The sequence below is a fragment of the Crocodylus porosus genome, unplaced genomic scaffold, assembly GCF_001723895.1.
Source record: "Crocodylus porosus isolate Cpor-Errol unplaced genomic scaffold, CroPor_comp1, whole genome shotgun sequence".
NCBI classification, from domain to species: Eukaryota; Metazoa; Chordata; order Crocodylia; family Crocodylidae; genus Crocodylus; species Crocodylus porosus.
Window position 1 is genome coordinate 17,320,278 of NW_017728925.1, and position 15,781 is coordinate 17,336,058.

Genomic DNA, 15,781 nt, shown 5'->3' on the forward strand with positions numbered 1-15,781 from the left:
GTGTCCCGCATCCCACCGTGCCCGTCCTGTGTACCGTGTCCCACCTCCCGTGTCCCGTATCCCACCGTGCCCGTCCTGTGTACCGTGTCCCACCTCCCGTGTCCCGTATCCCACCGTGCCCGTCCTGTGTACCGTGTCCTGCACCCACATCTTGCGTCCCACGTCCTGCATCCTGTGTCCTAGGAGCCTGGCTGTGAGCATGTTACCCACTGTGCACACTACCCCCTTGCAGGTTGGAGGGAAGCGGCTGCTACATGCTCCCCACCATGAGCCAGTACAAGGGTGACATGAAAGATGGGATGTTCCATGGGAAAGGAACCTTGTACTTCCCAAACGGAGGCAAATACGACGGTGTCTGGGACCACGGCATAGCCAAGGAGGTATGGCACCCGTCCCTGCATGGAGTGGGGGCGGGGTGGCGGGCTCCCAGTGCCGGCGGTCCATACAGAGCTGCCGATGACGCGTCCCACCGCAGAGCGGTTTTGTATCGGTTCATCGTCAGTCAGAAATGATTCCTCTCCGATCCACTCGCCGTGCTTCATAGCTGTATGCATGAACTTGTTTTGCAGGGGAAATACACTTTTGCAGATGGCCTCGAATTCAAAGAAAAAAACTGGCATTACTGCGATGGCTACGACCGAAGGTTTTACACGGAAATCTGTTCAGGTCTCAAACCAGCAGGTACTGTGCTGCGTTCAGGCTCATGAGAGTCTGGAAGGAATTAAACCGGTGACTTGGGCTATTGAAAGAGATTAATTAAACTACATAAGTAACATGGAGCAGGGATGCTCTGGTTTATTCAGACTCCACCCGCACGACACTGCCAAAGGGCTGTTGATGGTACATCCAGTCAAGGACAAACACAATGAACGCAAGATAGCTTCTTCTTGAGTGATCCTCATGTCAGGACAGGGTACCTACCAACTTCTCATAGCTGATGAATCCTTTTGGGTTTTTCATACTTTATTCCAGTCATGCTTTTATTACAGGAAACTTAAGCCAAAAAAAGAAAATAAAAAGAAAATGTATTCATTTGCATTCGTCGTGTTGTATAATGTTCCAATGCACCTGAATAATCACAGAAATGCATGACCAGCTGCTTGACAATGACAGCTTTCTACTGGATTCATATTTGCTTTATGTACAATCTCTGCTGTTGTTAACATTCAGTGAGCACATTTACTAGCTCACCTGTGACTGGAAGGTGAAAATATTATATAATGAAATAAATAATATATTGGTAGAGTAGGCTGCACTCTTATTCACAACTTGCATTGTTTCAGTAATGACATGAAGTTATCAAGGGGCCTTTTAAGCAGGGGTGACAGCCTGCTGGCCTCAGGTTGGAGTGCTGGATGCATATTCACAGTATAGACTAGTGGGCAAATTGATCCAAGCACTTTTCTTTTCAAAACCACCCACTTCATGTCTGAGGCTTTTTGTGTGTCAGTGACTCCATCTGCAAGATGGGCATACTGAAGGCCCAGCAAAAGACTCATGGAGATCCTTGCTTACTCAAGGAGGTGAGGCAGTTAGAGTACCTGTGGTGGAAGGTGCTCTAGAGATATAAAGACATATATATATAATTGTCAGTTATTTTGCTAGAGGAGTTCAGGCGTAAAAGAAAGCGTCTTATTTTTGTAATAAAATATGCTGCGTCTTTTCAGGTATCTCACAGCTTACGAACTTAGATCCTCCCAGACCTATCCCAGAAGGATGTTATGACTGTGGTGATGGATTTTACAACCCTAACACCAGAGTTGTCACTGACTACAAGCTCAGGTTTCTGAGGAATGCAGGTACATGTTGCTTATTTTGCAGGAAGAGCCAATTGACTTTGTTTTACTCATCTTCTGTCCTGTATGACTGTCACTGACATTTACAGACCTGTGTTTAAGTTCTGAAGCCTAAGCTAAAACATTTCCAACAACATAAAATGTTTGTTTTAACTGGTTAATTATGAGCAGAGCTTATAAACCATCTTAGATGTAGTTCTCAAAACTGTAAGGGGCCTTTCACAAACAAATACAAATACACACATTTGTTCACATTTAGCAGCTTTTAAATCAAAGAGCATGCTTTTTGCTCTACTGTGGTACTCCACAAGGCTGCTATTGCAAGATATCCTTCAGTAGGTTTTATCTTGCTAGGTGCCAAGTCCGATCCTAACCTAGCCATGCACTTAAGCATGTACTTAGCATTAAACATGCAAAGCTCCTTTGATTATGGTGAGACCATTCACTTAAGGGCTTTGCGCACACTACTTTCAGGATCACATTCATGTAGAGCTGGGCAAATAAGGGACTTTCCTGTAGAAATAAAAAATTGGCTCAGACTGAACTGAAACAACTTCTAGGCTTTGGGGGTGGGATTTTTTTGGGGGGGGGTGTTAACTAAAAGCTTCCATTTGGATCAACCTGAAATATTTGATTCTGAATGCTTTGTTTAGTTTCTTGGTTATCTAACCTTTTTGTCTAACCCTCTACTTTTGCTTTAGATTAACTTTTAAGCCAAGTAGCAATTGAAAAAATGTCATAAGGAAGTCACAACACCATGCTTTGGTATTTCCAAAATCAAACATTTCATTTTGAAAATTTGTTAAATTTTCGAAATTCCCCTGCATTATTTTTGGCCAAAAATATTCTGAGTTTAACATGAATTTGAAACAGATTTCTGGCCTCCACCCCTTCTGGAACATTTTCCAACAAATTTACTATTTATCAACAAAAAATTCACTCAGCCTTAGTCGAGCTTTTAGAAGTGTGAATACGGTGTTGGGGGAGGAGAGGAGGGAAATGGGGAAAATAAATAATTGGAAATACCATCTGCTACAAAATATACCCTATGGTACATGGCCTATTTCATAAACCCTCAATAAAAACTGATCTAGATTATTACAAGTGGCACTGATCCAAAATACTGGAATGCAATGGGCCTACTGATGAGAAAGATAAGCAAAATGCTTTCCAAAAACACAGGAACCTACACAGATTAGTACAGGCGGGAACGCCTAGGAATTCAATTTATTGTTTTTTAACCTGTGCTTTGAACTCAGTGTCCTTTGCTACATTTATCTCCATATCCACAAGCAGTCAATCAAATCTGTTAATCAATACTCACTGCATGGACCAGCACTGACCAGTCTCACCGAGTGCTCAGAAGCAGAATACACTGCTGCCGAACTGTTTTCTGTGAACGGTCCTTGGAGAGTCCTTCACAAGAGCAAAGTTATATTTGTCACTATGGGTGTGAAGGAGGAATGTATCATGTCGGCCAGTCCCTTCCTCCAAGAGCACAAACACAATTGAAAGACCCAGCGCTTGTCCGACATCAGAGGAACTTTGACTGCCCCAAGAGGAATAATTCAGGGCAGCAGGCCATGGCAGTAAGAAAAAAACCCAGCTGTAGACAGAAGAAACTGAGGAAAGAGGTTGGAATGACAGGGAACAGATCCAGAACAGCTCCTTTATAGGTTGTGCAGGAAAGAGCAGGAAAACCTCTGGGCTTTTGGCCAAGTCTTGAAAGCATCAAAAGCAGATGGTAGGAAGCATTCAGGAAGCTCTTACAGCAGCTTGACAGGTTTACCCAAATGACACCATCTTCCTCGGTCTGGGAGTAGGATTTAAGGAGAATCCATCTCTCAGCCTTTCACCTTTGCTTTGTCACAAAGCAAGTCGCTTCACTGCCGAGTGGGAAGGCAAGAGAAGGAGGGCCCCTGTCCAGCCTGTCCCACTACCACTGAATCCAGACATCTTCCTAAAGAGCAGAGAGCAGAGAGTCTCCATTCAAATTCACTGGCAATTTTTTATTGAATCTCACTTATGCAGCATAGCCTGGAAATCCCTGCTACTTTAGCAGGACATTAGCTTTCCAAATGTGAGAGTCAGAGTCTCTCTCACATTAACTCCCATTGCATCAAAGTGCTCCAAAAGAACTACAAGGAAAATAAAGGCAGGCCCAGGGTGAGCGCAATGGAAGTAAATCGCTTTGTTTCATCTCTTCTGTCTAGCCAAGGGTTCCAAAGGTTTGTTAATGGCCTGCCAGGTCTTCTGCTATGCACAAGTTCTTCCCTGGGGATACAGTCCTTTTTGGATCTTTTTTTTCCCCCCTCAGCATCACATTATACACAAAAAAGTTCACACGTGGAGAATACACAGAAGCACATGTTTGAAGACTCACTGTTTAATTTTCTTTTAGCAAGTGCTTGGTAATCTGGGCCATAGACTCCCCCTCTCCATCAGAGATGCACAGCCTTGGGGCTGCTGGCACCATCATTACCAAATCTGGCCAATATAAAGACTGGCGGAAGAATTCCCAAGTTCTCTCTTCTCAGCAAAAGCCCTCAGTGATATAATTTCCAGCTTCCTGCGAGCAAGAGAGAAGATTCTAGGATGCAAGAAGAGTAACACCATTCCAGTTGCAAGGTTTTCGAGGCTGACCCTGGAGGCCATGAGCTGTCATAGAAAAAACATGCTGCCAAAAGTGAAAACCCTTTTCTGCAGAGGTGATGGGGTAGAGAGGGATAATAGTGGAGCAGGGCCTACCTCCTTTCTAACGGAAAGTAAAGCTGCTTTTGGTACAAGACGCTTTCCTTCTTCCTGTAGCTCATGATATGACTCGTGTGATGCAGCTTCTGCTCTTGCTCCTCCTGTTCTGATATCAATTCTGCTTTGCTCCCCCATCCTTCCTGGGTTTAAGTGGCACATAGTTTGGCACTCTGCCATGGGGTAGATTTCATCTGATGTACATTGGCCCCTTAATACAGTACAGCAGAGAGGACAAGAGGACAGAGATAAATCCTACTTTCACTTACACCAGTAAAGCTCAATAGGATACGTCTGGATTTATACCTGTGCAACCAATAGCAGAATTTAGCCCAAAGCACCAAGGCAGGCAATTATTTTTTGAGAGAAAAAGTTTTGCATTGCTTGCATCTCAAAGCAGTCAGCAATAAAGCTCTGATTTCAACAACCCTACAATCTTTTCTGTGAAAGAGTAGGCCCCAGAGTGCTTGGGTGAGGGCTTTCGGAGTAAATGATTTCAGACTGAAAAGGTCAGAAGTCAGGAGTATTAATAGAGTTTTAAAAAGCCCCAAGTTTCATTAGAGTGGAGCTGACATGATTCTGTGAGCACAATTGGTACTTCAGGTCTAAGCCTCCACAATCCCTGTGCTTCCGGCTTCCTTGGACCTTTGTTCTCTAGGCTGAGTGCTCGCCTGGTCTGAAGGAGGCTGGAAGTGAATTCGTTGCAAAAGTCAGCAGTTTGCCTTGCATGTTGGGATGGTCCAAGCACAAAAAGCCACTAGATACATCTCTGAACTGGCTTTGTTTTACAACACATATGGGACGTGCCCCAGATCCCCTCCGAGGAACACAGACTTTGTCCGCTGTGAAGAAATGTAGTTGGGAAATACAGCCAGAACCATTTGAAAACGGTGTCTTTGTTATATGCAGCATGTCACTTTCCAGGTTGACTTCCCACACCGAACGTGAGCCAATGTTTCACAATCACCGACATCAGAATGGGGAGAGGGGTGAGGTCTTGGTCATCTTTCAGACTGGCAGGTCTTTTTGGATAACAGGCAGTGAGTACAAGTGTGCTGTACTGCAGGGACATAGTGACCATACTTGCAAGCCATTTATTAAGCACCATTATCCTCTGCTCTCCTCTGAGGATGCCCATTCTATGGATGGAGGGAGTGGGTGAACGCTCCAGTTCCAGACTACCCCTAGTCATTGCCTGTGAATGGGAGAGCTCTGTTGGCAGGTGGCCTTTGCAATGGAAAAGGAAAGCCCTCCACAACAAAATGCATACATAAATCATATAGTATTTTCTTTCTTGGACTGCACTTAGCTTCCCATAGATTTTAACGTCTACTTATGAAACAGGACTGTTGAGTCACTTGTACAGTTGTTTCCTTTCTATTTGCCTTGAGATAACTGAATTTAGATGAGGTCTGGCTCCTACATATTGAAACTCTTAAAAGCTCTTCAAATAATTGTTCTTTGGATACTTTTTAAGCTAAAGAAATCAATTTTGATCGGCAATAAAAGTTCATGCTATTTTAAGTGCAATGCTATAGCTATTTGCTGTTGTATATTTAATCATTTTCAATTATATGTCATGTAAAAGATTTTAGCTCTGGGGCATTTGCCAGATGGCTGATTCTGCATTTCACACAACAAAAGAAATAATGTTTGTGTAAAGCTCTGAGAAATTGTTAGTAATCAGTATATTCTACAAGGAATGGGATCCAGACCTGTTTGGGAAAAAATCAGCTTTTGCAGAGATTAATTTAGAGTGCTTTAGTCTCTACCTCTAGGCTCTGAACAAAACAAATCGTACTTATGGCTTGCTGATTTTTTTACCATTTGACAAAAGGACCGAATTTTATATTTTACATATTTTTATGACAAATGCAGTTTGTTTGCAGTTCACTGATCCTTCCTTCTCTACCTGGAGCTGGCAAACTTACTTTTGAATAAAAATAGAGGAGTGAAGAGAAAGTTGTGTACCTTTCGGTACATAAAATACAGGTGCAGTCGTGACACCCTTCCTAACGTGTGTGCACCATTGCTAGACTTGCAACAGGCAGTGCACTTCTCTTTGTCATCTCTTGCTTTCCTCACTCCTTTTCTCTAAGCTCCCTGACTTTCCAGGCTAATCTTTTTGAAAGAGCACAGCAAAATGATCTGACTGGTGCCATCAGATCATGTTGCTCCACTGGCTTCCTTTGTCCTCCTGCTGCATCTGCCTGCTCACATGCGAGTTCTGAGGGTTGGAGCTGGTCTCGTGCCTTATTGACTCTCTGCTGCCTAACGTCTCACAGGTGACAACTGGCTGCACTGGCGCTTCCTGCATGAGTAAGGGCTATGGAATCAGTCCCTCTAAACCAGTTGACTGTACATTGGGTTTTGTCTGTTATTCCAACTTTTAAGGGCCAGATTCAACTAAACCATGGTTTCCTCCACAGTGCTGTCTGGAAATGGTGCATTTCCCTGTTTGTTTGAGAACACAGGTCTGTGTCCTCAAAGGTATTTAGGCACCTCGTTCCCTCTGAATTTTTAAATGACTGGAAATTAGCCACCCAGGTAAGTCGTGGCCACTTCATTCCCTCAGAGGGTCAGGGCCTCTCTGCAGGCAGCCAGCATTAGGAAAGCAATGGGCATTGCTGCAGGGGCCAGCCAAAGGGGAGGAACACTGGCGGGAAGGCGATAAAAAAGGAATAATTCACTACGCCCAGCTTACAGAGAAAGAGCCATGGGCTGGCATCGTCCTGGTCACTTGGGCTGCATGGTATCTCTTATTCCCCCATCCTGCCTCTGCTGTTGTCCTTTCAGTTTAAATGCTCTATCAGGTGCATTTACTCTGTTTCCCTCACTGCAAAAGACTATGAAAGCCACAAATACCACCAAGGAGCTCTGTAACCTGGAGAGCATTTCTTAATAGATTTGGCCTACACCTGTTCTTAGACAATTTACCTCTTTCAAGAACAAGATTATTAACCTGTGGGCTTGGCCTTCTCTACTGTAAGTGGCATGGCTGACATGGTGGTAATGGAAATACATGCATCATGTTACTAAATCGCTGCAATCGTTTCAGTAACTATAACCTTTGCTGAAATATTGTTCCTTGTGGCTTCCTGATTCTGAAATAATTATCACTTTGAAACCTGTGAAGGTTTCAGCTCCAGGAAGCAGCACGCCAAGAATAACAACTTTGTTTGTGTGTTAACCATCCCATTGTGAATCCAATTAGAAAGTTTTGACACAAGTATTGCAGGGGCTTGTGTTTAGCTACACTGTACATGTGAAAACAAGATGGAAAGTTCATTTCAGGGCCATTTTGGAGGGGCAGTAATTAAGTGGAAGTGGAAGGGTGAGAATCTGTGGGTGGAAGTGGAGGTTAATTGAATATTTTCCATTTTCTTGCCAACCATGATGGTGGGGAGGTCAGGCATGGTGAGGAAAGGGGTGCTGGGGTTTTGGGGAGGGGCAGTGGAAGTTGCTAGGGTGGATCATTGGAGCTGATGGCTGTGATGCTATCACGGGCAGCTGTAATTGGGAATGGAAGAACACAATAAGCTGCTCTGCAGGTGACGAGAAAGAAATTAATTTATGCTGTTATTTACAGAGCACATAAGGGTGTGCTTGGCACCTGACAAACGTAGCAGAGAACGCTACTTCTGTCCAAAGGAGCAACCTCAGTGCAAGGTGCCTTGTCATACCAGGAGGGACTTAACTGCTGTGGGGTCAGTCGTGGGTTTTGGGAGTGAACCCTCATACAGAGGCAGAAGACAGTACGGAGAAGAGGTGCAAGGTGAACAGTGCTTGTTTCCTTCTCAGTAAGAGTATTTCTCATGCCTGACTTCAGGAGAAGGCCTGCATTTGGCTTGCAGCAGGCTGAAGTAGAGGGGGAGTTAGCCGTGTTAGTCTGAAGTCCAGCAGCCTGTGCATTTCAGAATGAGTTAGACTGTAAGGTGCCCCCTGCCCTGCCTTCTACCAGAGTGAGAAGACCAGAGCTGGAGTGGGAACAAGCAGACAAGGCAGTGAGACATCCCATGTGCACTGGACTTTCATTTTCTACAAATGCCCTAGCACAGCCAAACTCAAAAGCAACCTCAGTTTCTTGCAGAGGGAAGATACAAAACCAAGTGAATGAATTTTGACTTTAGCAAGAAAAGAGCAGACTCAGAATGCATCCATATGTCCTCTACCCTGCCATCTTCCAACCTGCCTACGCATCACAAAGTGGTCTCAGATGCAAATTGTTACAAGGAAGGATTGTAAACCCTTAACCCTCCACAAAAATGTTTTCTTGGCTTTTCAGCAACCTTCACTCAAGTCCTTTGAAACACGGCAGGTGCCTAAATGAACAGAATTCTTCTAAACAAACTGTTCCAGCGAAGGTTTCCAGAAGCAGCATAGCCCTGGTAGGGTAACTACAACCGAACACAGGCATTGTAACCCCAGCACTGGGCATTTTAATAGCAAAAATTAAGCTTGCCTGATTTGGAATGCATTTCCAAGGATCCCTGGGCAGCACCTGGAGCAAGGCCAGCCTCAGTTTTCAGCCTTTCGTGAAGTCTAATCCCAGCTGAGCCATGAAGCTGCAGTGGGTAGTCAGGCAAATCCCCTGCATTGGTGCCTTACCGCTAGACACCTGAATAAGCAGGCTAATGGTCAGAAGTGTGGAGTACCCACCACACCCAGCTAATTCACTAGGAGCAAAATTAAGAGTGAGATGTAGTGCTTATCAAAACACCTCCGGCAGGACAACTCTTGCCAGCAGACTCAGAAGCAGAGAGAAATATGGGCATTGTCTTGCCTTGGAATCAGTAGTTGTTGGAAGGAATGAATAGGGAACTGGGTTACTTATGAGACACCAGTTGGGATGTCAAGCTCACCATCAGAGTTGCCTACAATGTGCCTTCTTTCTAAATTACCGTCTGTTCCAGAAAAACGTAGTAGTCTCTAACATACACTCATTAAGTCTTACAAGCTGAATTCCCCTCTCCAGCTTCCACACGTCGTGGCTGCAGTCTGGGGGCTGCCAGGGAGAGGCTGCAGATGGTTTCTGGGGTGGTTTCTGGAGACCTCAGTCCCTACTTAGTGACAACAATAATCTAAAATAAAAAAGCAGAGCAGTTATGCTAATTCATCCCAGCTGAGAATCTAGCCCACGGGAAGCATGGAAGCAGACTGGGCTCGCTCAGATTTCGTTGAAGTTTTCTTGCCCAGCCATTTGCTTTGCTTTCAGCATGTAAACGTGATCTGTCCCTGTTTTAACAAAATCTCTTCCATGCTAGCGTGCTCTGCGGAGGCCACTGAGAAAAAGGGAAAAAGGACAAACTTTTAAAGAGAAACGAGCTGAAATAAAATTTAACATGCAACATAAAAACCCACATATACCTCATTGTGTGCAGGGTGATAATTTACAGTTGATTAAAGAGTTTGTGTTTTTTTAAATCTTTTTTTAAAGGGAAAATTACTTCTGAAGGTGAAGATGTGCTTAGACAATCATATTAACATACTCAAACAATTGCAATTTGCAAAATAGTAATTACAACTCGCTATCTGGCAGCATTAATCAAACTTCAAGGTTTAATTCCATTTTAAATATTGATGAAATGTGATTCTCCAATCTAACCCTGGTGTTGCAGGGTTATGGAAGCAGCCAGTGACAGAGAAAGGGGAGCGTGCAGTTAACAAGCAGCTGCCACAAAGAAGGATCGGCATCTGTGATTTAAATTGTTAGCTGCACAGTCAGGTAGAGTGTAAAAAGGGTAGTCAAGAGGCTGTTAAGTCCATTGCTGCCAATTACTAACAATCAGGGAGGAGCTTTAAGACTTGTTCAGTACAATAAACCCAGTTTGTCTTGTTTCAGGGGTTACTACTGAAGAGGTTGCAGCTGCACTGATTCAAATAGCCCTAAAACTACAGTAATTATCAACCAGTCTCCTTTAGTGTGGCAAAAGTATGTTTTACCATAGCTTAACTCTTTACATTCTAATATTTCTCTGCCTCTTTACATGTAGCTAGCCCCTAGAGCCATTCTCAGCTCTGTTTTTTCAGTTCTTCTAGCTGTCCTGGATAGGGCCTTTCCCTTGGTCCCGACCTCAGCCACTGGAAAACTTGTGCGGTGTCCACCAACTGGACAGTAGCCCTGGATATTTTCCTCACTGTTGGGACTATAGAGTCCTTACATCTGTTTTCTTTCTTTGGTTACCAGTGTGTCTTGCCCACCTTCCCGGGACACAGCCCTGCTGGAAACAGGGATTACAAGGTACTGAGAACTTGGAGGATGGGGGCTTGAAACCAGGCCCTGTCAGATCCTCTGCACTTTCTTTTCCACTCAGGTTCTCTCTCCAATTCTCCGCTCAGTTTTCAGTAAGGAGCTCCTTTACTGAAGTTCAGTAGCAAATAAAATGTGAGCATGCAGAAGGATGGGATGGAAAAGCCTACTGAAAATATTCGAAAGTCAAGGTACACTACTGCCTGGAAGGAAATGTGGAGTTTGGTCACTCTCACCCAGAGAAGATACAGGAGAGATGGTGTCTAGGAATCAGCAAGGAACGTGCTAGAGGTAGAGAGTTCACAAGATTCGGGATAGAGAGGAGAGAAATAAAAGGGGAGATGGCAGAGAGATGCAAAGTACTAAGCACAGGCAAGGAAAATCAGATGCTTTTAATTAACCCTCTCCCATAATACACCATTGAAATCAACACTAGCCGAATCAACTTGGACTTCACCTTGAAAGTCATCATTTGTCACAGTCTTTGTCAGTGCTTATTTACTATTATTTAATTTGCATAGTCAGAGCACCACGTAAGCTGAGTCAAGGTAGTGTTTGCATTGGAAGAGAATCTAAAATCCTTAGTGGAAATGGATTTTTTATCTGGTTGTCTCCTGAAAGAATGGCTTATTCTGTGCCAGTCTGGATGAACCCAGCACCTGGTGAAAAATCATCATCTGAATCTGCCTTTCATATTGGTCAGCTGAGCACCACAATTACATGCCCATATACATGTCTTTTGAGGAAGGCAGTCTTACTTGGTGCGGCTCATCTGATTTCTCACCTTCTTATTAAGACACAAGATACCAGGATAAGTGACAAGGGATGTTTAGCAGACAGAGATTTGGGCCGATTTCTTCATTTCAACAGAAACAGACAGAATTAAATTTTTCCAACGTTCCTCACACCTGGAACAGCCGCTCTTATATCAAGGCAGTACCACCACAAACGCCTGCAGCACACTAACAGCCACAACACTGTCACATCGAGATACTTACTGGGACCACTTCCACAACATCTAGCTCGTAGAAATAGGAGCTGGCATGAGAAATGGGGGCAGGGGGTGGAGGCAGGCATAACACAATTTATTGACAACACCCTTTTATACTCCTGCTACAGACTTCAGGAGGATCTTTGTGTAGGGACCCCTGACCCAGACTTTAAACAAACATCTATTTTTTTCTTTAAAGTCTTTCCTGTTAAAGAGCATATTTTAGTGATACTTATTTCCTCAGAGGTTCATTCTGGGCGAGTTGCTACTGACACATTCATTACAAGGAAAAGGGAGCAAGAGGATGCATCGTATCCATGGGCAAAGACAGACGCGTATCCACTTAGGACTTTGCATAAGAATGACATCGCTGTATCACAGCCTACGGCAGCTGAAGCAAATCTATAGGCTAAATTAAACAGGTGGAAGGCAGTCCCGCCGTCCCAGTCCCGGATGGAAGGGTGGCACTGAAATCTATGCTGCTGATTAGCAAAGAGAGCTTTTACAAAATATCGCCTGACGCATGGAGCGGAGAGAGAGAGGTGGTGACACAAGCACAAAACACCCGCTTTGTCTATGAAACAGTAACTGGACACAAGAGTGACCCAGAGAAAAGCGTCTCTCATGGAAAACTTCTGGTCATTCACCGCAACCTCTGACTATTGTTTGGAGAGGGGGAAAGGGACAAATGCCACCAGTTAGACTTGGGACAGAAGCCTTGGCATGTGCTTTAGCTAAGTGTGCATTCGCTTCAAGTGAAGCAGGCAAGAGCAAGCACTCGATCTGCTTGTACCAGAAAAAAAAAATGTGTATGGGGAGGCAGCATTAACAAAGGAAGAAAGAGAAGAGAAGAGCGTGGAGAACTGGATTCAAAGCCTGCTGAAATCAAGGGGGCTCGAGCAGGTGCTTAGACTTTTGCAGAATCAGGACCTAACTGTCTATACGAGCCTTTAGTTTGCTTCACATCTCCTTAGACCGTCACTGTTGCGTTTATATAGCGTTAACACTGAATGTGCTGCTACTGCAGTTTAACTTAAAGTTCCACCTCAAAGGCAGACAACTCCCTTCCTCATTAGTGACACATTTCTTTTCTAGTCTAATAAAAGACCAGGTCATTGGGCTGTAAGCATTGCTGGTATCAAGAGCCTAGAAATTTCAGTCCAGGCTGGTTAGCAGCACAAATTGCAAACAGTTTATCTGGGAAAGCCAGAGGCAAGCAGAAGTAGCTCAACTACAGTATATTTAATTTGGATACAAATAAGCATGGGTACGGTTTTAAGTAGCATAGCTTCTTTTGTTGCATTTTCTTTTACCTGATCCGCTACACAGACTTTTCTTTTCCTGTCACCACCATGGTATAAGTCCGTCTAACGAGTTTTGCAGACAGGCTGTTTTGATCACTTGAATTGAAAGCCCCTAACTATTCATGATTGTCAAGTTATAATTTTCTGTAATTATTCAAAATATTTCTATTCACCCTTTGCTGGATAGGTATTTTTTCCCCAAGTGCCTTTGTGATTTTCATTTTTTACTCTATTACTGTGCTCTGTGATTTACTACCATGGCAGACATTGAATAATTGCGAGGAATACAGAAGATTGTCTACAACACTTATATCAGCTGGTGTTCCAGGTTGTCAATATCTGGGATAACAGGGCTTTTTTTAATCATGGTTTTGGAAGAAAAGCTGTGAAACACTGGGTTTGTTTTCTGGACACTTCACCAACTGCACGTGTCATAATCGGACACCAGCACAGACACAGAATTAAGGTCAGCGTTCATTACTGACGCTCGCACACTGTCTGCTGCCAGTAGTCACGGGCAGTCGTCAGAAATGACACTGTTTGTAGGAAAGCCTTCTAATTCTTTCCATTATTTCCAAACAGTTAATGTTACAAACAGGACTAACACACAGAGCGCCTGTCTGAGCTATGCAGCACCAATTGAACCTGTGATATCTGACCCTTTCTTTGTCTCCTTTTCAGATGATGATGAACATGAATGGATCATTCGGACTTGCCGAAAAGGTTGGGATGAGATCATTGGACGTAAACTAAACCCTGAGCACTGATTTTGCTTTTACTGCGATTTTGGAAAGCCGTGAATTTGCTTCATCCTTAAGTCTAAATTTCCTTGTGGATCTACACCAGCCCCTATGCGAATGTAGCTTTTGTTAGTATAATAAAGCTGGAAGCAGGATTTAATCAGTTGTGTTCACGCAAAGTCATGGAAGCAAGCACATTATACTTATCCTAATATTCATGAGAGGTGTGCAGTGCAGTAGGATCTCAATACGTAACACATGATTAAGCCTCAAAACAATCTGCCAGAAAGAATACCTCAAATTCAGTGTTTGAAGCCATTCAGCTCCGTCTTAATCAACATTATTTCCATGGGTCCTAGTTAGCTGTCCTGGTGAATTCCTTTCCTCTCCCTTTGCACAGTACTTTGATATTGATTGATCATTGTAATAATGTATACCAGAACCATTCTTTAATGACTGGTTTGCTAACTAGGAAATTATATCCATTTACCACGAACATTTGTTGAACTCTCCTGAAGCCAGAGTTTAACAAAATAATACAAGAGAAAAACTGGGTGGGTTGCTGCCTGATGAGTAAGCCAGAAAGTATTTAAAAATAAAATAAAATGGAATTACATCATTTTCTTGATGTAAGTGCCAGCACTTCTACTTGCATGAACTTTATTTATTACACAAATAAGACATTTACAAAGCACAACATTAAAAGTATGTAACAAAACAGACATTGGTTTTACAAAAAAGTGCTTACAATTTAGTTTTAGGTTTTTGTTTTTGTTTTTTTTAATAAATATTAGTCTTGACTGTCCACTCATTCAAAGGATTTTCTTTAACCATTGTAGCCAAGACATGCATCATTGCAACATGTTACAGTGAAACGATCAGCTTTCGAAATAAAACTCTTGATAAGTGTCTATAGTTAGCATCGTGTTACTAGGTCTGACTATATCACTGAGAGCAGCAGTGCAGGCTTTTTCCCCTTGTTCCCCCATCCCAAATAATAAGTCATGTAAGCACCTTTATCTGGGGTACTGGGGTTAACCTACTTGAGCCCAAAACCAATATAGTTTGGAAATAAAATTGTAAACCATTCCGTTTTCAGACCCCCGTTGTATGTATTTCTCTTGTTCACTTCTAGTGGAAAGTTTGCCTCTCACTAGCTACCCTCACAGGATTCAGTCTTTTTTTTTTTGTAAATAGCCATTGGAAAACTTTAATACACAGAGTCTGCAGTACTGCACCATGACCCATTTGGCAATTACTGAACAAATAAAGTAAATGAGAAGGGTTTTAAAAAAAAAACAAAACCTATGGACAGGAGATGAATGCAAATGACCTGAGATAAGGTTTGGTTCAATGGCAACAGTCAATGTGAAATGCATTGTGAAAGAAAGTATTGAATAAATTAGAGGATTTCTTACATTCTTGGTACAGTCGAGTATTTTCCATACACATAATTAGCTCTAAAACTGCACAAGCTGAATTGCTTCCAGTTTTTGCAAACAATTTGGGCTTAACACAACAGAGCCTGATTTCTGAATTAGCAAAGCTGCTCGTGGCTACTTATCGAGGAGATTTCCCTTGAGCATGAGTTGTACGGTGCAATACTCTCTACATGTCTAGTGGGGACTCCACTTACACTATACATATTTGGTCAGAAACATCTATGCTACATTAGCCCTGTGCTTCGCATTCTGATCCTGTCAGTGGTAACAGCTACAAAAACTTGGATGTACAGTACATTATACAAGTCTGACTTGGTCAATCACTATAGTGGTTGTTTAGCAGATCTACTCAGCAGCTTTGCTCCCCCTTGCCCTGCTGAGACGGAAGATAAACGTATCAAACCATTTTCTTGTTAAAAAAACCAAAAAACAAGTTGTGGAAATCTCGACTACCAGGGGTCACCAGGTCAGGTTACAGCGTGGAATCGTCTTCAGTCTTAAAGCGAAGAG

At 43.1% G+C, this 15,781-nt stretch overlaps 1 protein-coding gene across 2 annotated transcripts in view; it reads left to right on the plus strand.

Moving 5' to 3' along the window:
* Window positions 1–15,246, plus strand: part of MORN5 (MORN repeat containing 5) — a 16,418-nt gene extending 1,172 nt beyond the window's left edge. For both annotated transcript variants that reach the window (XM_019540988.1, XM_019540989.1), the window contains exons 2-5: window positions 233–380; window positions 570–681; window positions 1,668–1,799; window positions 13,771–15,246. In XM_019540988.1, coding sequence (XP_019396533.1) covers window positions 233–380; window positions 570–681; window positions 1,668–1,799; window positions 13,771–13,856 — 478 coding nt within the window. In that variant the 3' untranslated portion in view covers window positions 13,857–15,246. The remainder of the gene's footprint in view (window positions 1–232; window positions 381–569; window positions 682–1,667; window positions 1,800–13,770) is intronic.
* Window positions 15,247–15,781: the final 535 nt, after the last annotated feature.